The sequence below is a fragment of the Manis javanica genome, chromosome 6, assembly GCF_040802235.1.
Source record: "Manis javanica isolate MJ-LG chromosome 6, MJ_LKY, whole genome shotgun sequence".
Lineage (NCBI taxonomy): Eukaryota > Metazoa > Chordata > Mammalia > Pholidota > Manidae > Manis > Manis javanica.
This window is the reverse complement of record NC_133161.1, coordinates 108,014,142-108,040,658: the sequence shown is the minus strand read 5'-3', so window position 1 is coordinate 108,040,658 and position 26,517 is coordinate 108,014,142. Positions and strand designations below refer to the sequence as shown.

The 26,517-nt window shown below is 45.3% G+C and overlaps 1 protein-coding gene and 1 long non-coding RNA gene across 2 annotated transcripts; one reads left to right on the top strand and one right to left on the bottom strand.

Moving 5' to 3' along the window:
• Window positions 1-538: 538 nt before the first annotated feature.
• Window positions 539-9,175, bottom strand: PURB (purine rich element binding protein B). The gene has a single exon (XM_017671905.3). It carries the CDS (start codon window positions 8,781-8,783, stop codon window positions 7,884-7,886), a length of 900 nt encoding a protein of 299 aa, XP_017527394.2. The 5' UTR covers window positions 8,784-9,175; the 3' UTR covers window positions 539-7,883.
• Window positions 9,176-16,609: 7,434 nt separating this feature from the next.
• Window positions 16,610-21,062, top strand: LOC118967747 (uncharacterized). Its single transcript, XR_005054969.2, has 4 exons — window positions 16,610-16,630; window positions 17,055-17,165; window positions 19,957-20,173; window positions 20,687-21,062. It is a non-coding gene; the product is annotated as an uncharacterized lncRNA (long non-coding RNA).
• Window positions 21,063-26,517: the final 5,455 nt, after the last annotated feature.

Here is a 26,517-nt window from a genome sequence, read left to right as displayed (position 1 = left end):
GGAGTGTGACTTTTGTCTTGAAGGGCTCAGTTTCTAATATGATAGGTATCAACTGACGTAGCCCTTAAAAGATATAAGCCCCTTGGGCGTCTTAGGCAACTTCTGGGTTGTAAATGGGTTCCTGAGACCAGAAAGTCTGGGTACCCTGGCTGGGATCTATGGGCAAAATTTTATTTTTAACACTGTCCTATTCTTCATAAACAGGATGATAAACCACAAGGGAACACTGGGGGTAGCAGTTCCTTTACAGCCATGAGAAATGAAAGGGACTAAAAGCCAAACAGGAAGAAATTAGGGGAGCAACAAGCAGCTGAAACAAACCAGTAATTTTTATTCCGCAGATTGCTTACTAACTAGACAGGGCTAGGGGAGCCCAGAGCTTCAAGAATAACTGGCTATGCACCAGATGAAATATGCAATCAAGTGGGAACTCCCCTAATTGCAGGTCCATTTATGAGCCCAGCAGAAGGCATAGTGGGATTTCCCTCCCATCACCACCTAATCCCTTAAGTTAAGAGATACCAGGACAAGATTGTCATTCATTTTTTTTGCATACTTTATTTGTTACAAACATACAATTTTTTTAAATATAGACTGTAAAACTCCATTTGCAAAAGTCTTATTGTAAGGAGTGCACACCAGCAGTAAGGATTCTTCAACCTTTTTCTATGCTTTTTTTCTGTCAGTTTGCTCATTAGTGGTAAATATGGAACCTGCCACTTCACAGACCAGTCTGAAGCCTCTGGCTCTGTTCACATGGCTCCTTTGAAGCAGCCTTGCTTGTCTTGAAATTGACCAGCATCTGAGCTTCAACCTCAGGACAGTGACATCAACAGCCCGTGTAGAGTCTGCTTGAACATTTCCAGGAAGTGTGATTTCTGAATGGGCACTGCACTTCACGGGTCTATTTGAATTACCCATGAAGCTGTTTGTTAAAGTGCATTCTTCTTTTAAAAATAAGAGGAACAGTCTACTCTTTAACCAAGGTACTTAAAAAAATGAACTTTTTGGTCTCTCAGCAGATATTCCCAAATTGATCCCTTTCACTACAAATTTTATTGTCCTATTTACAAATATTTATAGGGTTACAGGTGGAGGGGACCTTATAAAATTAAAGGTGCAGCTTCTCTTGAAATTCAGTCCTACAAATTCGTACATAGGAACACATACTTGGTTTACATGCACAAGCATGTGGATATTTACACAGAGACTGAAGACATCCCCAAAGAAAGTAACTTCTAACCTAAACTCTAGTTGTACATGGTTTAAAGTAACTTCCAACCTAAACTCTAGTTGTACATCTAGATCAAGGAGATTTGTCTCCTGCTATCATGATTTGGCTTTAATTTGCTTCTGTAAATTCTCTACTGACAGGACATCAGCCCTGACTTTGAAGTGAAGAGTCTAATCTAAGGAGGCCCCAGTAGATATGACAGCAGGGAAGTTCCTCTAGGTGGAAAGTACATTATCTGGAATTATTAGAAAACAGATGAACTTGGAAAAACATCTACATAAAGGTGCAAAAGGAAGAATAAATCCTTACTAACTGTCCTATAAATTTAGGAAAAAGAAGTCCAAATACACTGATCATCTATTATTCAAACATTGACAATCATGGAAAAGCCTCAATTATGCTTGACTGCTATCATAACATACTGAACTGTATGTTGACTTTTTAAGTATGCCCTGTACTGATTTAAACTGCATCTGGACTTTTGCCCAATCTATTAACTTCTAGGAATGCAGGCAGCTTGTGTATACAGAGGTGGCATGTGGGCTGTGAAAAAAGGGTTTATACTTCCTAGCTGAATGGTTTACAGTGACACTCTCAAATTCCTACACACAATCCAGCTTAGTGATACAATTCTCCCTGCAGTTGTAAGTCCCTGGAAGGGAATTTAAAAAGGGAAGAAGTACACTACTTGCCATTCTATTTCCAAATACAAAGATATTTTGCACCAGCCTGATCTTCCAACGAAGAATAGGACTGGAGGTGAATGTATGCCTTCAGGAAGAGAGAGTCAGTCTAAATCAATCTTCTTGAGTTGGCTGTTGAAGTCACTGAAGGTAGGAAGAAAGACAAACTCCATGTTCTGCAACATGCTAGTGGGCAATGAACTTGAACGGGTCCACTGCTTCCTCTCTGAGACTCCTGGCTACAATTCACTGTACTGAAGATATATTCAGGCCTCTCTTACACATGTCAATGGATATTTTACATTTAATATAGAGAAAATGAAATTGTCTCATAGATTCACAATCTCCTATTAGAATCACTTAGGGAAAAAAAGGCAACATTTCTGCCTCAAATACAGCTCTGCCCTCACATTACCCAAAGCCCTGCTAAGCAGTGCAGCTACCTACATGGCATGTGCTCTTGTCTTAAGATGGCTTTACCTACTCCAGCTGGGATGTCTAATCAAAGAGGTATGAGTTAGACATTTAGATGAAATGCAGAAGATTGTGAATAAAGGTGATCACATTGATGGCATATTTCCTATTTCATTAGGAAATACAAACTACATTCATAAAATGACTTACTTGGATTAGGAGTACAGTTATCAATTGGAAATAACCAAAGTAGGAAGTCTTAATGGTGCAATTTTATTTTTTCATATTCTAAATTTAATTTTCCTGACAACTGGATCACTTCAAAATAAATGAGTCTGTTAAATCTATTAGTAATGAAACTAAGTTTTAAGACAGATGGCTAGGGACAGTGACTTTAAATAGCCAAGTTAGATATATCGACAGAACTCACCATTTGTATAGGCTATCTCTTGAAATTTCTGGGGGCTAATATTTAAAAACTAGTGACTCTGCTTTTCTAGATTAAAGACAGAGAAAGTGAATTTATAATTTGCCATTTCCACCTTAAATATGGAATTTCAAATGGAGCACTGACATGTACTTTTTAATTTTTTGTCTGTATTTTTCTTAAGAGTAAATGTTTTGTTTTTTTTCTATAAACTCTATCCCTGCCACCCACAACCCCACCCACAACACCCACTATTCAGCTTATTAAATGATAATAGTAACTCTTTAGGAAGACAGCTAACTGATATACAGTACTCTAACACCAACCCTGAAAACTGACAATCTCATTCATTTACTGTAACTTCAATACTGTTGCTGACAGAAAAAAAAGTTACCTTAAGGCTTAAGGGAAAGTCACTTATTATAACTGTGAATGCAGTGTTGTTTACTCTCCCACCAACTGGGAGCTAGCAAAATGCATTCTGGATCAATAATACAAACTTTCTAACATTAGAGTTAGAATTCATATGCAGATTATCTAGGGGAGCCTGAGAAACCATGATCCACATCAGACAGATTCCATGTATTTCATGTTCAAAAAGTGCTTAAATCATTGAGAAATGTCAGGGTTAAAATGTAAATATACAATGTAAAATCACTGGACACTTTCTCAAGTGAAGTACAAAGTGGGAAAGGAGCAAAAAGATGAGGCTCTGCTCTCTGAACAGGCCTTATGCATGTTACTTTTTGGGTGCATTAAAATTAAAATTGTTTTAAGAGTTACAGTGGGGTTTTACACCACTTAACATATTCTAGAACCTGAGATCAGACATCATAGCAGTCAACTCTGTTACTTATCAGAGCAATTGATACTTCCTAAAAACAGAAGACAACTCAATTAACCAACTACAGGGTCAAAAACATTAACTTCCCCAATCAAAAAGGAGGCCAATCACGAATGCATCACACTGAGAGTGCTGCACAACAGCTCTTAGCAAGAGTCATTCTTGTGCAAGCAAAGTCATCTCCCCTCTTCCCCATCACTGATCAAGGCCACACTATTTTCAAGTGAATATCTACTGAGAGATCAGCTGTGAATTAGACAAAGTACCAAACGGTTAAAAATGAAAACAAATTTACAGTGAAGAATACTTATGTGCATGGCTTACACTCAAGCTTCTCCTTAATTTCATCCACCAAGGTGGACACAAATGGATAGTCACCTTTCAACAGCTTGTGTAGATCACATTCTACACCCCCCACCCCCCAACCATAAAGCCAGTCAAGGTCACATTTAACAAAGCACCCTTGGCAACTATGGTGCCTGAAGTGTGCAGCCGTTTACAGGCCACTCAATATGAGGGCATTATTATAACCAGCCTCTTCTGCCCACAACCCTGTGTTTTCAGGTAAGACAGGATAACTTATTTTGAGAAAACAGAAGCCTGAATCTCTTAAAAGACCTGCAGTTTACTGCAAAATAATGGAGAGGTAACAAAGGAAGCAGGAGGTTAATGGCTTCCTGTGCCAAAGCCTCTCCATTGCTTGCAGCAAATAATATGGACAGTGACCTGATCAGCAGCCACGTGTGTGTCACTGCTCCATGCACACCCCCAGCATGCGTCCCATAGCAACACAGGGTGTCTGGGTTTTTGGTTTGATTTTCACTGAGTTTTGGTGACATACAGATTTATACTTTGTTGTGCAGCACATTCTTTCTTGACTGGAACTGCTGCTCTACTTGAATGACAGATGGGGACAATAAAAACCAGAAGGAAACAGTAGGATTTTGTCACAGACTTTCTGCTCTTTTGATTCTGTTCTCAAAATTTGACTTCTCACTTAACTGTGATGCAGTAGTATGAGAAACAAACATCCTACCAATTATCCGAAAAGGAACTTTAGTTCCCTTCAGGAATCTGACTATTCTGAACATGTCACTTGCTGGGAAGTTTGCCAAAGTTGAAAAACAAGCCCTAACTCACTGCTCACAGTAGTGGTTGAAAAACAACACAAAACAAAATCAGTTGTTTCCCACAGCCTGTACAATGCCATTTTCTAGCAGAATTAACAAAGATCTTTTCCTTCAATAATCAATATTTACAAACAAATTCTGAAAGATGGCCTATTAGTACGGGTTGTTGTTTAACAAGCCACACACCCAAAGTGTAGTCTCGGTGCTTTGCATATTTCTATTGCCCCTGGTGACTGGAATGAGGGTCAGTGAAATGCTACAATTAATCCAAACCCTTCCATAATCTTCCTGCAGTGAGAAAAGAGGCCACAAACCACCCCCTGCAGGAGACACAAACCTTCAAGATTGGTTAAGCCTTTAAAAACCCACCACTATGACATCTACACTTAAATTTATGCAGGCAGGTCAAAATTTTAATATAAATTACTTTTTCCAACACATAGCTTATGCATTCTTTGCTCCTTTTTTGGGAGGATTCTCAAATTGATACCTAATGATTTACATACGATATATTACTGTTACATGGTCTAATGACTAAGAAAACTTCTCTGGTAACCAGAGCTGATGCCATATATGGTAGTGTTCTTGGCCTATACTCAATATGCCTCAGACCACTTCCACATTCTTCCTATTCAGCTAATTATAGCTTAGTAGCTACTGGTGAAGGATTGTGAAGACCCTGTCATTTCTACAGAGTAGAAAGACAAGGCTAGTTACTGCAATTCAGCCAACCAAAAAATAGAATAAAGAATAAAACCACTCCTTAAAAAGGAGAGGTACTGCACCTTTGCAAAACTGAACTGGCTCACTGCAGCTGAGCAACAGAACACCACTGAAGCAAGAAAACAAGTTGGTCTGTACAGAATTGTACATGGTTTGAAAATGAAAAAGTTAAAGCAATCAACTCACAGGTGCAATCATGATTTTCATTGCTGCCTCAGAGTATGAAACTTAAACAGTTTCTGCAAACCTAATGCTAGCTTCTCAGTTTCTTTACTAAAATTAGGGATTTGTTCTCCGCAGCAAAGAAACACACTCAAAACACATAGGTAAATACAGCAGGACATTATTGAAAACAGCTGCCTCATAGTACAAAATACAGTACAAGTATACAGATGTCATTAAAACATCAAAAATACTATTGCTCCCATACAATTTAGGAAACATTCTTTGCAACGGAGAAATTTTTTTTTAAAAAAAGAAAAGCTTTAAAAAAATCTTTTTAAAAAGTCTACTATGGGGGTAAAACTAGAGAAATAGTCTGAAAAGGGCACCAATGTTTGTGGCTCTTCCACTTAAAAAAAAATCTAAGATTAACACTATCTGAATGATAGTCTAATTTTTTAAAAAGCCTAATTTTATATACACATTTCCCTCCCTCTCAGCCACAATGCATGAAAACGACCTTTTTGTATATTAGTTCTCAATAAATACAAAAAGATTGTATAGATTGAACAATACCAAAATAAGATAATAAAAAGGGTATGCAATAAATTAAAAGGCAGCTCAAATAAAGGGTAGGCATGCAGTTAAAAAAAAATACTAAGATTGTGGAGGTGAGGTTACTTGCCTCCTGCTTGAGAAGGTGTCACACGAATACCTGAAAACTGGAAGGAACATTAGCTCCCATTCAATTCAGTTACCTAGGTCTCCGACACTTCTAGGAATACCTTTTGATGGGGCAAGATTAACTTGATTAGTAAAAATCATTTCTATTGATAATCCATTTAAAATATAGAAGAGGCGATCCTTGAAAACCCCAACTTTTATTCTTGAAAGACAGCTGGATAAAGTGGCAAAAGCATTTGTTGAAATTGCAAGATGGTATAAAAATGCTTCCAGGATATAGTCAGCATATTTCAGATGGATTTCTGCTTCCAAAGGGCACACTGCTTGAATCACTCATCCATCATTTGCCAGCTCTGACTGAGGTACTGATAAAATGGATCAAGTTCTTAAAAATTTATTTTAAAAGAATAAATGATGCTGGAATTCTGGACCTGAGGATCTCTAGTATTTGAACAAATCCACAGACTAAACTGAAGGTAGATGTAGACTTCAGTTTTGGTTATTTCCAACTTTTCTGTGATGACGTATATTGCATTAAAGCTCAGGCTTGTAGCCACATGGTTCCTTCTGTAGACACCTTTTGAGTTTTACGGTTTAAAATACAGCCAACCAGTGGCTGAATAGCCAAATTAGCCACTGTTCACCGGCTGGCATCCTGGAGCCCTCGGGATCTGGCTCCTGCTGCGCCTCAGCCATTTCTTGGTAATGACCCCCGTATGTGGAGATCAGGGGAAGAACTTCAGTAAGCAGCAACCAATCCACTCAAGACAGTTTTCCTTGTGCTTTATGCCTGACTTCTTCCTGTGCCTACTTCAGCAACCAATGTAAAACTGTTCTTTCACCTTTGAAAAATGTTTGCCAACTTTTAAAATACTTTAGGAACATATCTCTAGCTTAAGGACTGACATCTGAGTCCATTTGCATCCAGGAAAATCATTCTGCAGAGACATGGACCATGGTCCAGGTTTCATGCAAAACTATTTTAAACAGAATGGATTCAGTTTGTTTTTGTATTCCCCTGTGGGAATTCTCAAATTATTTTGCCCTGTTCTTGATTAAACTTTCATTCCTGTTCATGGAACTTGTATCCTCAGAAGTGGATATCTGCAAGGGCTTCTCTCTTCTCAAGAACTCCGTGGAAATGGAGGTTAAGGGATAGACACCGCAACGGTGAGGTCTGGAGGGCTTCTGGAGCAGGTTACCCAAGTACAACACAAACTCAGCTGGTTCAGAGGTGTTCCTTGGCTGGACGACGCAAAAGCTCTATCTCCTCCAGGGTCATCCTGATGGGTTGAGGAACCTCAGCTGGGAAACAACAGGAGAGACTCTTTTGCTCAGGCAACAAGTTGCTGTTCTCTCTCTGCAGGTTGCTGTCAGTTCTCTGGAACTTTACTGCTTTTCTAAAATTATCTGTGATTGTTGTCTTGCGGTTATTTCTATTTAACTATATTATTAAAATTTTTGGTTTCTTCCTCTGGACCTCCCGTGCACCCCCCTCCACTCGCTCACCAGGAATGAGCAGGAAGCTCCTCTGCCAAGCAGACGGTGGTGGGGTGGAAGGCCGTCGGGTTTGCGGCGCGTCTCAATCCTCATCCACTTCCTCGCCCTCAGACTCGTCCCCGCAGCGTCGCTCGTAGAGCTTGTCCCTCTGCCGCTCCTGGATCTCTTTCATCTCATCCGCATACCGGCAGAAGGCACCCCCGAACTTGCCCCAGGCCTTGAAGGGGACGGTGATGGCGTTGCGGTAGGATGGCTTCACCTCGCTCACGCGCAGGAACACGCCATACTTGTTGCAGCCTACGTCGAAGAAGAAGCGCTTCGAATCCACCGTGATGGAGGTACCCTCCGGCAGCTCCGCGTACAGGCCGCTGCCACCGCAGCCCGCCAACTCGTCGTCCTCGCCGCCGTAGTCGTCGATGAGCTTGGCGAGAGCGTCGCGGAACTCGATGAGGCCCTGCGCGGGCAGCGCGATGGTCTGCCCGCTCTGCAGGCCTCCGGGTCCGGGTCCGCCGCCGCGTGTCACCGTTTGGCGAATGCGCAGAAAGCGGCCGCGCTGGTTCTCCTTGAGGTCCAGGTAGTACTTGCGATTCTCGCGCACGAGAAACTCGCTCTTGAGCGCGCGCCGCGGCCCGCCGCCCTCCTCAGCTCCCGCCGCAGCCGCTACCTGCTCAGGGCTGCTGGGGCCCAGCTGCGCGTAGTGCTCGATGAAGTCGCCCAGCGAGTCGCGGAACTCGGCAGCCACGGCCATGGACAGCGTGAGGCGGCTCTTGGAGCCGCCCGCGCCCACCTCGGCGATCTTGAGGAAGCGGCCTTTGGCGTTCTGCTTCACATCCAGGTAGAAGCGCTTGTTCTGGATGTCCAGCCGCTTCGAAGCCAGCTCCTGCGTCTCCTGCTCTCCGCCGCCGCCGCCGCCGCGGGACGCGGGCTGGAAGCCGCCGGGCGCCCCGCCGCCGCGCTCACTGCCGCTGTCGCCGTCCGCCATCTTCTCGGCCACCGCCTCTGCCTCACCCTGGCCGCCGCCGCTGCTGCCCGCCCGCCGCGCTCGCGTGCCTGCTCGTCCTCCGCCCTGCGGCTAGCTCTCCGGGGCCTCCAGCTTCGGCCGCCGGCCCTCACGCACTCGGGCCGCTGATGGCGGGCCTCCGCCGCTGCCCCCCCATCGCCCCCGCGCCCCACACCGCCGCTTCCGGCCGACCTGCGTCCGCTTCCGGCGCGTGCCCTCGTGACGCCACCCAGCCCACCCTGAACCCCGCAGCTGGAAGCAGCAGGGCGCGTAGCAATGACGTTGACCGGCGGACGGTGGGAGTGACGTCTGCGTGTGCGATGCGACTCCGCATGCGCCGAGGTCTCTGGGGCGCGCGTGGCTTTTAGGTGGTACGAAATCTGGGCCTTCGGTATGCGTCGCTGCGTGCGGGCAGGGGTGGGCGATCGAGCTCCAGCGTCCCCGTCCCATCCCCACGGTGACAGCCTGAGGTGGGGGTGGAGGCCACGTGCCGCGCGCGTGAAAGCGTGCATTCCCCATGAGGACAGCCTGAGGCCGGGGGTGGGACCGGCCGGTCGCTTTGCCCTTGGCGTTTGAGTCCATGTCCCTGCCGTCAAATACGAGCCTGAGAGTACGGGGAGGAAAACAAAATTTGGGCCTTGAACGCTGCAGTCTTGCAGAGGGTTTGGACCCTAGGGAAGGAACTGGGAGCCTCGTGCACGTAGCGGCTTGGCTGACCTAGCGGGTCACTTGCTTCCTTTGGGGCCGAGGGCACCTCCGCACTGGTCATCTACCAGTTTGGTTTTCCTGAGTTAAGTTCTGGTTAGAGTTAGTTCTATTGCTTTGCTTCCGTCGAAGTGTTGTTCTGTGCCTTTAAGCTCCTTTCATGTATTTGATAATCATATTTTTCAGACTTTCTGCGGTTTGATTTTTAAACGCAATCATACCGTGTTTTTGTATTTACACTTTTCTGATTTTAGTTTGTCTGGAATATATTTGGGTGTATAGTATAAAGAATAAAAAATTTCCTTCAAATTACCAGTTATTCCTGTCCTATTTATTGAATAACCCTTCAAGGCCAGATCTTGACAGGTAGAGGTGGATGTGGGTTATTTTGGGCAGAGGGAACATGTGTTCTCAGATGGTAAGAAGTCTAGTTTGGCCGGATTCCAGGGTCTTCGAGGAGAGAGGGTGAAGGTCAGAGTGGGTGGCAGCTACCAGGGCCAGGGGGGACATTGACCTGCAGGCAGGGGCTTAGACTTGAGTTGAGGGAGGGCCCTGGAGCAGTATGAGCAGGAGTATGACACATCTGCTCTGGACCTGGAGAAGGTGATCCACGGCAGAGGACAGCAAGGGTAGGCTCAGTTAGGAGGCAGCGATGGTGTTGCATACCCAAGCCAGAAGGGACTGGATGGGGCTGGTGGAGAGGGAGGAGCATGTGGGACTTGGGCGCGGGAAGGGTCAAGATTTAGAAAACACCAGACGTGGAGATGTGAGAGAGGAGCAAAGGATGGTTTCAGAGCGTGTGCCCACAGCTGAGGGCAGATGAGCCTTGTTGCAGATGCAGGCTGTCACTGAGCTGTGCCCCCAGAAGTTCCCATGCTGCATGTGTTAGGTGCTCCATGAGCGGCCTTTGTGCATTTATGGAATATCAAATTCTTTCCCCAGAAGTTTGTTACTCCTTTTTTTTTGTTATCATTAATCTACAATTACATGAAGAATATTATGTTTACTAGGCGCTCCCCTACCCCAAGTGCCCCCCACAAACCCCATTACAGTCACTGTCCATCAGCATAGTAAGATGTTGTAGAATCACTACTTGTCTTCTCTGTGTTGCAAAGCCCTCCCCTTTCCCCCACCCCTCACATTATACATGCTAATCGTAATACCACCTTTCTTCCCCACCCTTGTCCCTCCCTACCCTCCCATTCTCCCCAGTCTCTTTCCCTTTGGTAACTGTTAGTCCATTCTTGGGTTCTGTGATTCTGCTGCTGTTTTGTTCCTTCAGATTTTCCTTTGTTCTTACACTCCACAGATGAGTGAAATCATTTGGTGTTTGTCTTTCTCTGCTTGGCTTATTTCCTGAGCATAATACCCTCTAGCTCCATCCATATTGTTGCAAATGGTAGGATTTGTTTTCTTCTTATGGCTGAATAATATTCCATTGTGTATATGTACCACATCTTCTTTATCCATTCATCTGCTGATGGACACTTAGGTTGCTTCCATTTCTTGGATATTGTAAATAGTGCTGCAATAAACATAGGGGTGCATCTGTCTGGAGTGCTGCATTCTTAGGGTAAATTCCTAGAAGTGAAATTCCTGGGTCAAATGGTATTTCTATTTTTAGTTTTTTGAGGAACCTCCATACTGCTTTCCACAAGGATTGAACTAGTTAACATTCCCACCAGCTGTGCAGGAGGGTTCCCCTTTCTCCACAACCTCGCCAACATTTGTTGTTATTTGTCTTTTGGATGGTAGCCATCTTTACTGGTGTGAGGTGATATCTCATTGTGGTTTTAATTTGCATTTCTCTGATAACTAGTGATGTGGAGTATCTATTCATGTGTCTATTGGCCATCTGAATTTCTTCTTTGGAGAACTGTTCAGCTCCTCTGCCCATTTTTTAATTGGATTATTTGCTTTTTGTTTGTTGAGGTGCATGAGCTCTTTATATATTTCGAATGTCAAGCCTTTATCGGATCTGTCATTTACGAATATATTTTCCCATACTGTAGGGCACCTTTTTGTTCTATTGATGGTGTCCTTTGCTGTACAGAAGTTTTTTAGCTTGATATAGTCCCACTTGTTCATTTTTGCTTTTGTTTTCCTTGCCCAGGGAGATATGTTCATGAAGAAGTCGTGAATGTTTATGTCCAAGAGATGTTTGCCTATGTTTTTTTCGAAGAGTTTTTTGGTTTCATGACTTACATTCAAGTCTTTGATCCATTTTGAATTTACTTTTGTGTATGGGGTTAGACAGTGATCCAGTTTCATTCTCTCACATGTAGCCGTCCAGTTTTACCAGCACCATCTGTTGAAGAGACTGTCATTTCCCCATTGTATGTCCATGGCTCCTTTATCAAATATTAATTGACCATATATGTTTGGGTTAATGTCTGGAGTCTCTAATCTGTTCCACTGCTCTGTGGCCCTGTTCTTGTGCCAGTACCAAATTGTCTTGATTACTATGGCTTTGTAGTATAGCTTGAAGTTGGGGAGTGAGATCTCCCCCACTTTATTCTTCTTTCTCAGGATTGCTTTGGCTATTTGGGGTCTTTGGTGTTTCCATATGAATTTTTGAACTATTTGTTCCAGTTTGTTGAAGAAAATGTTGTTGGTAATTTGATAGGGATTGCATCAAATCTGTATATTTTCTTTGGGCAGGATGGCCATTTTGACTATATTAATTCTTCCTACCCAAGAGCATGGGATGAGTTTCCATTTGTTAGTGTGCTCTTTAATTTCTCTTAAGAGTGTCTTGTAGTTTTCAGGGTATAGGTCTTTCACTTCTTTGTTTAGGTTTATTCCTAGGTATTTTATTCTTTTTGATGCAATTGTGAATGGAATTGTTTTCCTGATTTCTCTTTCTATTGGTTCATTGTTAGTGTATAGGAAAGCTACAGATTTCTGTGTGTTCATTTTGTATCCTGCAACTTTGCTGTATGTATTCTGATATCAGTTCCAGTAGTTTTGGAGTGGAGTCTTTAGGGATTTTTATGTATGATATCATGTCATCTGCAAATAGTGATAGTTTAACTTCTTCATCAGTCTGGATTCCTTGTATTTCTTTGTTTTGTCTTATTGCTGTGGCTAGGACCTCCAGTACTATGTTGAATAACAGTGGGGAGAGTGGGCATCCCTGTCTTGTTCCCAATCTCAGAGGAAAAGCTTTCAGCTTCTCGCTTTCAGTATGATGTTGGCTGTGGGTTTATCATATATGGCCTTTATTATGTTGAGGTACTTGCCCTCTATAACCATTTTGCTGAAAGTTTTTATCATGAATGGATGTTGAATTTTGTCAAATGCTTTTTCAGCATCTATAGAGATGATCATGTGGTTTTTGTCTTTCTTTTTGTTTATGTGGTGGCTGATGTTGATGGCTTTTCGAATGTTGTACCATCCTTACATCTCTGGGATGAATCCCACTTGATCCTTTTGAAATATTTTTGAATTCGGTTTGCTAATATTTTATTGAGTATTTTTGCATCGATGTTCATCAGGGATGTTGGTCTGTAATTTTCTTTTTTGCTGGGGTCTTTGCCTGGTTTTGGTATTAGGGTGATACTGGCTTCACATAGAATGAATTTGGGAGTATTCCCTCCTCTTCTATTTTTGAAAAACTTTAAGGAGAATGAGTATTATGTCTTGTCTGTATGTCTGGTAAAATTCTGAGGGAAATCCATCTGGCCAGGGGTTTTGTTCTTGGATAGTTTTTTGATTACCACTTCAATTTCTTTGCTGGTAATTGGTTTGTTTAGATTTTGTGTTTCTTCCTTGGTCAGTCTTGGAAGGTTGTATTTTTCTAGGAAGTTGTCCATTTCTTCTAGGTTTTCCAGCTTCTTAGCATATAGGTTTTCATAGTAGTCTGTAATAATTCTTTGTATTTCTGTTGGGTCCGTTGTGATGTTTCCTTTCTCATTTCTAATTCTGTTGATGTGTGTTGATTCTCTTTTTCTCTTAATAAGTCTGACTAGAGGCTTATCTATTTTGTTTATTTTCTCAAAGAACCAGTTCTTGGTTTCATTGATTTTTTTGTTGTTTTATTCTTCTCAATTTTGTTTATTTCTTCTCTGATCTGTATTATGTCCCTCCGTCTGCTGACTTTAGGCCTCATTTGTTCTTCTTTTTTCAATTTTGATCATTGTGATGCTAGACTATTCATTTGGGGTTTTTATTCCTTCTTTAAATATGCCTGAATTGGTATATACTTTCCTCTTAAGACTGCCTTCGCTGCATCCCACAGAAGTTGGGGCTTTGTGTTGTTGTCATTTGTTTCCATATATTGCTCCATCTCCATTTTAATTTGGTTGTTGATCAATTGACTATTTAGAAGCATGTTGTTAAGCCTCCATGTGTTTGTGAGCCTTTTTGCTTTCTTTGTACAATTTATTTCTAGTTTTATACCTTTGTGGTCTGAAAAGTTGGTTGGTAGGATTTCAATCTTTTTGAATTTACTGAGGCTCTTTTTGTGGCCTAGTATGTGGTCTATTCTGGAGAATGTTCCATGTGCACTTGAGAAGAATGTGTATCCTGTTGCTTTTGGGTGTAGAGTTCTATAGATGTCTATTAGGTCCATCTGTTCTAGTGTGTTGTTCAGTGCCTCTGTGTCCTTTCTTATTTTCTGTCTGGTGGATCTGTCCTTTGGAGTGAATGGTGTGTTGAAGTCTCCTAAAATGAATGCGTTGCATTCTATTTCCTTCTTTAGTTCTGTTAGTATTTGTTTCACATATGCTGGTGCTCCTGTGTTGGGTGCATATATATTTATAATGGTGATATCCTCTTGTTGGACTGAGCCCTTTATCACTGTGTAATGTCCTTCTTTATCTCTTATTACTTTCTTTGTTTTGAAGTCTATTTTGTCTTATATTAGTACTGCAATACCTGCTTTTTTCTCCCTATTGTTTGCATGGAATATCTTTTTCCATCCCCTGACTTTTAGTCTGTCCATGTCTTTGGGCTTGAGGTGAGTCTCTTGTAAGCAGCATATAGATGGGTCTTGTTTTTTTATCCATTCAGTGACTCTAGGTCTTTTGATTGGTGCATTCAGTCCATTTACATTTAGGGTGATTATCGATAGGTGTGTACTTATTGCCATTTCAGGCTTTAGATTCGTGGTTACCAAAGGTTCCAGGTTACTTTCCTTACTATCTAAGAGTCTAACTAAACTCACGTAGTATGCTGTTACAAACACAATCTAAAGGTTCTTTTCTATTTCTCCTCCTTTTTCTTTCTCCTTCATTCTTTATATATTAGGTATAAAATTCGGTACTTTTTGTTTATCCCTTGATTGACTTTGGGGATAGTCAATTTAATTTTGCATTTGCCTCGCAATCAGCTGCTACACCCTCCCTACTGTGGTTTTACTACCTCTGGTGACAGCTATCCAACCCGAGGAACCCTTCCATCTATAGCAGTCCCTCCAAAATAGACTGCAGAGATGGTTTGTGGGAGGTAAACTCTCTCAGCTTTCGCTTATCTGGAAATTGTTTAATCCCTCCTTCAAATTTAAATGATAATCTTGCCAGCTACAGTAATCTTGGTTTCGGGTCCTTCTGCTTCATGGCATTAAATACATCATGCCACTTCCTTCTGGCCTGTAAGGTTTCTGCTGAGAAGTCTGATGTTAGCCTGATGGGCTTTGCTTTCTATATGATTTTATGTCTGCCTCTGGCTGCTTTTAACAGTCTGTCCTTATCCTTGATCTTTCCCATTTTAATTACTCTTTGTCTTGGTGTTGTCTTCCTTGGGTCCCTTGTGTTGGGAGATCTGTGGATCTCCATGGCCTGAGAGACTATGTCCTTCCCCAGATTGGGGAAGTTTTCAGCAACTACCTCCTCAAAGACACTTTCTATCCCTTTCCTCTCTTCTTCTTCTGGTATCCCTATAATGTGAATATTGTTCCGCTTGGATTGGTCACACAGTTCTCTCAATATTCTTTCATTTTTAGATATCCTTTTTTCTCTCTGTGCCTCAGCTTCTTTGTATTCCTCTTCTCTAGTTTCTGTTTCATTTATTGTCTCCTCCACTGTATCCAACCTGCTTTTAATACCCTCCATCATGCTCTTCAATGATTGGATCTCTGACCTGAATTCATTCCTGAGTTCTTGGATGTCTTTCCGTACCTCAATTAGAATGTTGATGATTTTTATTTTGAACTCCCTTTCAGGAAGAATCACGGTGTCCATATCATTTAAATATTTCTTGGGAGTTGTATTAATAATTTTACTCTGGACAAGGTTCCTTTGGTGTTTCATGTTTGTATATGGTGCCCTCTAGTGTCCAGAAGCTCTATTCTGGAGCTGCTCAGCCCCTGAAGCAATGTCAGGGGTCGCAGGGGAGCTGTGCTGGTGCCTGGGGGGAGGAAAGAGCTGTTCCCGGCCTCCTGTCTCCTGTGCCTGTCTCCACTGCCTGAGCCAGTGGGCTGGTCACACAGGTATGTTTTTGTCCCAGAGCAGCCAGATATGGATCCCTGCTTTCCACAAGCAGCCAGAATCCCAGTCTCCCTAGGAACTCTGCTTGTATTCACTTTCCAACCCGATAGTCATGCGAGTCTCATGAAAGCACCATGAAATGTAGGTTCGTCCTCCCAGAGCAGATCTCTGGAGCTAGGTATTCAGCAGTCCCAAGCCTTCCACTCCCTCCCTGCTCCATTTCTCTTCCTCCCGACGGTGAGCTGGAGTTGGGGAGGGTCTCGGGTTCCGCGGAACCGCAGCTCTGGTACATTACCCCATTTGGTGAGATCTGCTCTTTTCTCCAGGTGTGTGCAGTCTGACGCCGTCCTCTTTCCTGTTGCTTTCTCTGGATTAGTTGCACCAATTAAATTTTCTACTTTTATCCAGTTTTAGGAGGAAGCCTCTGTCTCTCCTCTCATGCCGCCATCTTTAATCAGTTTGTTACTTCTTCATGGCTTAAGTTTGTTGTGACTGTGACTGCCTTTTGGCAAACCCAGCAGAAATCAGCATTGGTTTTAGTGTCTGCCTGTTAAATTTCAGGAACTACATGGATGCCCATGGGGAGATGTCCACACAGCTGTGGGACCTAGGAAGCGGAGCTGGTAACAGGCAGCAGTGGAGATGCAGGCAGGGTGGCTTTGACGTCAGCCTCTTGGGGCTTTGTGAGAAAGTCAGGTAGGCAGGCAAGAAAGGTGCAGTGGTGGGATTTTAGTTCACTCTGAGCCTGTGTGCACACTTTACAGATGCCCTGGAAGCAGACTGAGAAGCACATAGCTTGAAAAGGAGCAGAAGCTGCAGTTTAAGTCCCCAACTCTAAATCCTGTCTTTGACACTGCCACTTTGGGGGAGTGTGGAAGCTGACATGACAGTGCTAATGAATGGATGTGGCAGGAGTTTGGGGTGATGAGGACAGTAATTGGCAAAGGGAAGCATGAGGCTGCTTTGCCTGGGGAGAACCGAGCCAAGCCAGCTTTGTGGCTGGGGGCCAGTGAGGGGCAGTGGTCATTAAGTGTGGGCCTGAAGTGGCCAGGGAGAAGCACAGGGCAAGATCAGGCCCTGGTGTAAGGAGGTGTCCTTTTTCTTTTTCTTCTGACACTAGGGAGAACGAGGAGAGACCCAGGAGCTCCTGGTAGAGAGGAGAGCAGGTGTAGCAGTCCTGAGGGAAGGCCATCCAGGGCTGGGGCAGACGATCCACCTTCGTACAACCACTGTAAGCAGCTGGGCACTGGGTGAGGGGCAGCAGTGATGGGGGAACATAAAAGGGACAGGCAGTAGGGGAGGCCAGCCCCTATTACCTGTTCCCAGCTAGCAGAGGGAGGAAGGTTTGGACATTGCAGGGCATCCTTTTTTTCCCGTTATTTTTCCTAGTAAGCTCAAAATGGAATCTTACAGAACCATTCAAGAATATAACTCTTGACCTAGACACCCGACTGTCAATACTTGCATATGCTGCTTCTCTGTGCTTAATTCCTCCTGAAGCATTTGTGGGCAGGTTGCAAACATGATGCCCCTTTACCCTTCAGCACCATTTTCCTAAAACCAGGCCAATCTCTTGCCTAACCAGAACTCAGTGATCAAAATCAAGAAATTAACACACAGATGGGATACTACTATTTAATTGACAGACTTGATTCAGATTTTGCCAAGTTGCCTAATTTTGTCCTTTGCAACAACAAAAGACGGCGTTGTGTTGGGGGGCCTGCACCCTTCCTCTTCAACCCAGAGCTGTTTGCCCTCTGTGACTTTGCCACTGTCTGCATATCTAAGGGGTGAAGACCAGTTTTTTTGTAGACTGTCCCCTACTTTGGTTTTGGAGGCCCTTCTTGACCTGCTGCCTACACCCAGATCAGGAAGGGGAGGTGGGAGAAGGTTCCAGAGTCAGCAGGGCTGGGAGTGGTGGAGAGCCTGGTGGGGGGCGTCAAAGTGCGTTTGTGACCAAATCTGCAAAGCATCCACGAGCTCTTGCTGTATGTGGCTGGATGGGAGGGCAGAGGGCAAGATGGCTTAGCAGAAGCTGGTGTCGAGGGTGCTGCCTGTGGGCACTGGTGCAGACCTGCATGCGTTGAAGCCTGCAGTGACATTTTCCTGGATTCATGTGGCTGGAAGCAAGTGTGTTCTTGCATATCTAAAGAGATTGCCTCATCCAGGTGGGCAGAAGGCCTGCACCTGCTGTGTATTCTGGGCATCTTTGTCTAACGTGAGGTAGCAACTCAACCCCTGTGTGGGTGTTGGGCTCAGGGGCAGTTTCCCAGCCTTGGGGCCTGCCCATCAGCTCTGGCCCTCCACAACTTGTAGCCCTTCTTGGCCTTAAAAATCCAGCTCTCGGGCCCTCCCAAGGCTGCAGACTGCTCCATGCACCCCTATCCCCTCTGTCCCACACTCACCAACTCTCCCATGGGAACCCTGTGTCATGTCTTTGTTCTTTGGAACATTCCAGGCCAGTGCTTTGCAGTGAGTTGCCTAACTCTGCTTCCCAGCTGTGGAATGTGCCGGCCAGTGGTCAGGGGGCATTGTCCATGGGTGTGTGTGGATGCCCAGAGGCTTCATGTTCTGTAAAGCCTGGTGCTGAGCTGGAAGGGCAGGCTTTTTCTTTGGGAAGTGTGTTTGTTGGACAAGAGAGTTGAAATCACAATATAGCAACCTTAGAAGAAACTAGATCCCTAGAAATAGAACATTCTGAAAACTGTCAGCCTTTTATGATCAAACAGTCTGCATGCCTCGCTGAGCCCCACACAGCAGGGGTGCAGCCTGCCCTGGGGCAGTGAGAGGCTTCTCCCAGTGCTCCCATGGCTTGCACAGCCAGCTGTGCCCACAAAGCCCCTGTCAGGGCCACCCCCAGCTGCTGTAGGAACAGGTGTGCCCTCTGCAGGCACCCCGGGGAACTGTGGCCCTTCCATGCAGCTGACTGCACATCTGGCTTCTTTAATACAGAAAACCCCAGTGTCCCTCCCCTCAGCACTTCCTGGGCACTCTTTCTGCCTGCCCTGTACCTTCCAAAAGGTGGTCTGGCCCCAGCGCAGCCCTCCTGTACTCCACAGGCGGTGAGGCCCCAGTCAACACTGAGCACACAGCAAGGCCATGTAACCAGGGACACAGGTTTCTGGGGCAGCCTGCATGACACTGTTTTAAAGAAATGTTTGCGTGGACATGGATGGGATTAAAGCAAACCCTCTGGGATGGGGTTAGAATCAGAGACATCAGCATGTGGTCTGGGTTCTACACAGGCAGATGTGTATACACACAGATGGTCATGGATACATAGGTGGGCATGGACAAACAAGTGCATATACACACAGATGGGAATGCACACACATGGATATGGACACAGGATGTGCACACAGATGGGTGTGTACACATAGGTAGATATGTACACACAGGAGTGCACATATGCATATTCAGATGGGTGTGGACATGCAATGTGCACACATGGATGTGGAAAAATACATGCAAACACTTAGGTATGGGCGTGTGTATTTATAGATAATTTCCTAGAAGCAGTGACACCCCAGTAGCAATGAGCACACCCAGATCTTGGCTTCTTAATACCATTTTCCACTGAAAGGAGCCAGAGCTCCTGGAGAAACTGATTCCAGGGCTGGAGGAGAGGAAGCACAGCCAAGCCTGGAGTGTGCATGTCAGAAAGTGCTCAAGAAATGAAGGGGACAGGTCAGAAGGACACTTCTGCTGGCCAGCTCTGGAATAATTTATGCATCAAATAAATAATGGTAGCAACAAATGATAAGCCACTGAGCAAAGTAACAGTCTGTGTATACCTGCTGATATAAGTGAATAAATGAGAGAAAGAAATGCTCTTCCCACAGTGGAAGCCAAGGAATAAACAACGAATGATGGAATTTGGAAAATATCATTTAGCAGTTAGCAATGGTTTATTCAGGCAATAGTCATCCAATGGTGAAACCAGTGGGTGAAAGCATGCTGAGAAAAGGGAATGTTTACCACTTCTCAAAGAATCTCCTTAAGTTGTTCTTTTCTTTATAAAGGGAAAAGTAGTGAGTCTTCACGGAGAAACTTAGCAGCCACTGCCTTAACCACGTGACATTAAGCTAATGTCACCAGCGGCGGGACAAGCTGGCCTCCACAGCCTCCTCCCAGGAATGTGGGGCTGATGGGGTTCAGTGGCAGAGATGAGCCACATGGATGGACAGTCTGCAGACCCACAGGCTGAAAACTGAGTCCCCCCACCTTCTGCATGGCCAGGTAGGAGTGGGCCCCGTGCCCAATGCCACCTTGCTGGCCACCATGTGTCCTCACCAGGAGGGTGTGAGCGGAGCAGTGGGGAGAAGAGGGCAGCTCCTCCCCAGCGCATGGCTGGGACTGTTCTAGTTTAGTTATTGCTGCTGATCTCTCACTGTGTCTAAATTATAAGTTTGACTTTATCAGCAGCATATATGTACAGGAGAAAGCCCTGTGTAGAGTCCAGGACTACCCTTGTTCAGGCAGCCACGGGGGGTGGGGGGTCTTTGAATGCATCCCTGTAGATAAGGGGGGCACTGTAACCACAGAAATGTCAATGCTGCGAGAGACAAAGGCTGCAGAGCTGCTTCAGATCAGAGGAGAATGGCGATGTGAACATAGTGCACTATTTCTTTGCCATGAAGAACATTACTGGTGAAATCTGATAAGGTCTGCAAATCAGTGATAGCATGGTAAGCTAATGTGCTGATTTTGAGAAGTGAGCTGTGCTTACGTAACAGAGTATCATTGTTTTAGGAAATAACGATTGGAGTGTTCACAAGAAGGCATCTTGGCTGCAGTTTACTCTCACAGGATTGAGAAAAAGATGCACACATGCAGAGCAACAAAACAAACGGGAGACCAGAGCAGCTGCAGAGAGGGCCTGTGCTGGCCTGGGGACTTTTCTGTAAGTCTGAAAGTTTGGCAAAAAAAAAAAAATCCATTCAAGTTGTCAAGTGTTTTAAAAATTGTCCAGAATAGCCACCAGTTTGTTCTCTGTATTTGAGCACTTCTGGTTTGTTATGTTTGTATGTAAATATTGAATCACTAAGTCATGCACCTGAAACCAGCATAATATTATGTCAACTATATTTCAATAAAAAATAAATAAAAGTAATCTGAAATAAGTCTTGCCAGGCCTCCTGTCCCGTAGTACCCCTTTCATTGCCACAGCCCTGCTCAGCATACCATTCTCTGAGGCTGCCCTTTGCCTGCTTAGATCTGTGAAGGTTTTTGGGGGCCCCGCGCACATCTGCTGGTTGAAACACCTATAACCACAGCTCCTACGTGCCCACCCTTGGGTCACTGCTCCCCATGGCTCATCTTCCTGCTTGCCTGCAAATGCACTGAGAGCAGGATTATCTCATCTTTGTGTCTTTTTTTCCAGAACGCTCAGCCGACACTTAGGAGAATTAAGCAGATTAGAAATAAGCCATCCTCGACTTTCCGTATCTTTCAAGCCATTCAGTAAAGCATGAAAACACAGCTCACTTTAGACAATTATAGTTGAGGTACAGCTGGGCATCCTGGTGAGGTCACTAGATTTTTCTTATTAAAAAATGTGTTAAAACATTTTTATTGTAGAAAATTTAGGTAGATACAAAAAAGCAAAAATAAGACAATGCAAGTGACTCAGAATGCCACATGCCACTGGGAGATACCAGTGTTTTGTCCTTCTGAGTTGTTCCTATGCAGATTTACACATGTGTGTGTTTACATATATCCATATTACAAAACTAAGATCATGCTATATATCCCTATGGAAAGGATATGACAGGACATGAGGGATGACAATTTATTTTGAACCATTTTTATTTATTTTTATTGAAGAATAGTTGACATACTAGTTTTAGGTGTACTAATATGTAACACTTAAGTTTTTATTTTATGTGCAGAAGTAGATCAAAATATTTGGTTTATCACATGTTCTTATTAGCCATGCACTGTGGCTCCCTTCCATCCATCCATCCATCCATCCATACATTCATTCATAATAATTCAAGATGTGTTATTACAATATTATCAGCCAACTCAAGAACTAGAAAACCACAATAACTTAAATCTACTGTAGGTGTTCCTCCCACACACCTTAGAGAGGACTGAAAGCCCATTATTATTAAAAGTATTGCTTAATTTTTTAAACTTTATAAAAGGAATTGTAAGTTGTATTAGTTGTAGTTCTCAAGAGAAACAGAAGCAATAGCATACACACACACACACACACACACACACGCACGCACGCACGCACGCACACAGGGAGAGAGAGAGATTGATTCTAAGGAATTGGCTCATGCTACTGTGGAGTCAGGCAAGTCCCAAGTCTTCCGGGTGCACTGCAGGCTGGAGATCTAGGGAAGGGCTGATGTTGCAGCTGGGGTCTGGAGGCAGGATTGCCTCTTTCTTGGGAAACCTCAGTCTTTTTTTTCTTACAGCATCCAGCTGATTGGACAAGGCCCACCCACACTATAGAGGGTAATGTGCTTTACTGACAGTCCACTGATTTAAGTGTTAATCTCATCTAAACAATGCCTTCACAATGACAGTAGCCTGCTGTTTGACCACATATGTACCATGGCCTGGCCAAGCTCATGCATAAAATTAGCCATCTCATAAGCAGTCTCCTGGATTTTTTTCACTCCACATTATGTTATGAAGTTTCACAGATTTGTTTATTTGTTTGTTTAGCTGGAGTTAATTTGTGTTCAGTGCTGTATAATATTCCACCATGGAAAAATGCCACCTCCATTCCACTTTCTGCCCATGTGTATAAGGGTCGTGGCTGCTGTTGCAAACATGCTAGGGGTTTTTTGTAACTTGTTTTCTGGGGTAGATGTCTGGGGCTTTGTCTTAGGTGTACACGCAGGAATGGTTTCCTGAGCTGTGCTGTGAAGGTCCCGTGTGTAAGGAGAAGCCAGTTTTCCAAGGTCATTTCTGGCTTTGCTGCCTCAGCCACATTTGAGAGGCCTCTGGGCCACACCCTCTCCAGCCCTTGGTATCAGTGGATTCTGAATTTTTGACATGGAATGGATGAAAAAAGCACTTCCCCTTCACTGCCATGGTTCATGTTTCCCTGATGGATGGGGAGGCCAGCATCTCTGCATGCTCTGGGTTGTCCATGTTGCACTGTGGGTGAGAGGCCTCATGTGACTTTTGTCTGTACTCCTTTGGGGCTGGGAGCTGTGTGTCTTCCTGGTGCAGTTGGTTGGCGGTGGCATCCTCTCTGTGTGCGGCTTGTCTTTCTCTCTTCAGGGCATTCTTGCCCACAGCCTGAAGTGTTACTCACCAATATATTCTGGGCGGTGCAGGATGAGCTCTGGCAGACTGAGCTTTCAGCCCTGATGGCATGAGGAGCTGGCACGCTCCAATTTGATTAGTCTGCGGTGAGCCCAGCCATGGTGATGCTGCCTGCAGCCACTTGCTCTGCCGCCCCTCCCGTGGGGCACCATCCTGACAGTTCGTGGGCCCTTCCTGGCTTCTGGCACCCTGGGTTTTCACTCCCTCAGTTCCTGCTGTCCCTGTACCATGCGCTCCTGCCCTGTCACCTCCCACTGCCATGCCCTGAGGGTCCCAGTGGCTCTCACATCTTGCCCTTGATCATTGATGGGCTGTCGGAGCTCTTCCTGCTGTGCAGTGGGCCATCGCCTTGGCACCAGCCCTGGCTTTTCTGTCACCATTAGTTCCCTCACTGGCTTTGTATGTGGGTGGCTGTAGCTGGCCATCCTTCCCCATCTCAGACTCCATGTGGCTGACACCAGCCCCAGCCCCAGCTGTCCCACCGTTGGAAGCTTGGCCACCCTCTGTCTACAGAGTACAGAAGGGTAAACTTGAGGTCCAGGCAGGGGCTATGCTTTACTCTTTCTGATCAATTGGTATTTTCCTGCCTGCCCAGTAGAATGAGCAGCCAGATACCATCCTCCTGTCCTCCAGCCTAGCTGCTTCTCCTTTAATGCAAGTTTCAGTTGAGGAGATACAAATATTGTTAAAGTATCATTATTCAAACCTTGCTAAGCTACTAAAGGAAATTTAAAATGGAAAAGATTTCACACATCATCCTGCTGCCCAGTGTACCAATTGATTTCCCCTATTTGTGTTTTTCTGGTTTTGTCCTACTGTCTGTCAACATGCACACCCATTTTTCACGTTGTAATCAGTGTGTATTGTATCCAGTTGATCAAAAACAACAGTTGATCTGTTTTCCCTCACTTTACATCATTGCACAAATGTCACCATATTCTTATGTTATTTTTGATTCCCAATTTAAATGAGCTGACATAATTTATAGAAGTGCTCAGTAATTGGAAATTTAGGTTGTTTCCAGTTCTGTGTTTGTCACGGGCAGTGTTCATATGGGACTTATTTTCACTCCATGAACCTTAGGCCTGGGGCACTGGGTCACAGGCAGCCCTTGAGCACCTGATTTCTGGCATGTCCGTGGCACACACAGTAGATATCCGAGTCCTGCAACTTTAGATTTATTGTTTTCCTCTAAATACAGATTTTAAGAGGTCAGAATCTACTAACTTCATGTAGGAAAGCTTACAGAGAGATTGAAATGCGGGCAGGACAGTCTGAGTCCCCTGCCTGAGGGGCGGCCTCCCACTCCTGCCCCCACCACTCCTCTTATTCTCCCAGATGGAGCACCAGTCACCTCCTCCCCTGTCTCTGTGGGGGACGGGGGCAGGGTGTCCATGCACTGGGCTTGGTTAGCCATGTCACATGTGGTTTAGGACTGGCCAGGGCCCCCAACGACTCCTGGGGGTAGTGGCCAGGGTGCACATGGCCAGAGAAAGGGGCTGCTGCTCACAGGGGTGCTGGGGCATTTGGGTGGAGGTGTGGGGAGTGTCTCTGCAGCCCCCAACTGTGGTGCAGATGGGCTGTGTGGCCATCACATGCTGCAAAGGAGGGAAAGGAAAAGATGAGTACACGCATGCACCTGGGGAAGGGGAGGCTGTAGGCCTGATGGGGGCTGGTGTGACAAACAGCACAGCCTGGCACCTCAAACCACAGACTCTGATCCCTTCTGGTCCTGGGCCTGGACGTCTGAGGTCACAGTGTGGCAGGGCGGGTCTTCCTGAGGCTCCTGGGCGTGTAGACACTGTCTCCTCACATGGCCATCCCTCTGTGCGTCTGTGTTCTCATCTCCTTATGAGAACACCAGTCACATGGGATTAGGGCCACCCTATAACCTCATTTTACCTTATTCACTTCTTTAAAGACTCCCTGTCCAAATAATCATTCTCTGGGGTCCTGAGGTGTAGGGCTTCTATGTGTGGATTTGGGGACACTGGGCCCATGCTGGGAGCTTATGCAGTTCCAAGCCCATCTGGGGCAGGGACTGCACCATCTGCTTGGCAACCTCCCACTGGCCTTGGTTTTCATCAGTGGTGGGTACGGGGCTCCCCTGCCCACACCTTGCCAAACTCACCTTGGCTTCATGCAGCCAGTAGCTCCGAAGTTCCCAGGCAGGTCCTTGCTCCTTCCTGCTGAGACGGCTGGTCACGAGTGAGCCCTGGCCCACATCCCAAGAGGCTTCCATCAGGGACCCTGGGAAGAGGCAGGACCATAGAGGCAGGAGCCTTGGAGTCAGGCCCAGGTGGCCTGGAGTGTGACCATGCTTGGCAGTGGCCTCCGGGACACTCCCATGGAGGCAGGGCTGGCCTCCCTCCTGTGCCACTGGGGTCCTTGGCCAGGTGGGGGGCAATCTTGGAGCAGACTGCACCCTGACACCTGCTACCAGAGAGCCCCCTTCATCATTACCCTGCCAGCAGAGCCTGCCCCTGCCATGCCCACCTTGGTCCTGGGAGCAGTGCTCTTGGGTTTGCCCCTACTCTGGGGGGCTCTACTCTGCATGGTGATGGTCTAAGAGATGTGTGCTGGGGGTGGCTGCGGACTGCAGTTACTCCTGGAGGGGCGAGCTGTTGAGAGAGATGAGGACACACCAGCAGGCTCCCTGTTGTGGTGGGCAGGTGATGGCAGCCCATCAGGCTCCTCAGCAACCCCCTCCCAGGTAGGCTGGCCAGAATAAAGCACTATCCTAAAATGTGCAGGTGGGCCGGACTCAGCCAGAGCCAATAATGGAAAGGAAAGTAACACTAGGACTGGAAAAACTCTGTACAGGGCGAGCCCTGCAGCTCAGGTGAGGCCCATGATAGCTGCATGCTACTCTCTGCATGTCCCACACCTGAAGGCAGCACAGAAAATGAACAGTTTTATCTCATTTAATTCAGGCGTGGTAGAATTGTGGGTGATTTCCGCTCTTATTTAAAATTTCCATTTCTCACTATATCCACCCTGAAAATAGGAGTAGCAGAAGGATCGTTTACAAGGCACCCAACAGAGGAGGCTGCCTGGTGGGAATTAGGACCTCTACCCAGTCCAGCAGTGTGGTCTCTGAGGCTGCAGATGGTCCACAGCTCCAGCCCAGCTGTGGGTGCAGCTGACAGAGGCACCACACGAGAGAACAGAGTAGGTGGATCTCACGGAAATTAAACACTCCTGTGCAGCAAAGGGCACTGTTAGGCGAGTGAGAAGCAATTCACCAAATAGAAGAAACAGTCACAGATCGTATTTTGGATGATAGGTTAATA

Bases quoted from the DNA above. Each gene is read 5' to 3' on its own strand.
- PURB (XM_017671905.3), bottom strand. From the start codon at position 8,783: ATGGCGGACGGCGACAGCGGCAGTGAGCGCGGCGGCGGGGCGCCCGGC.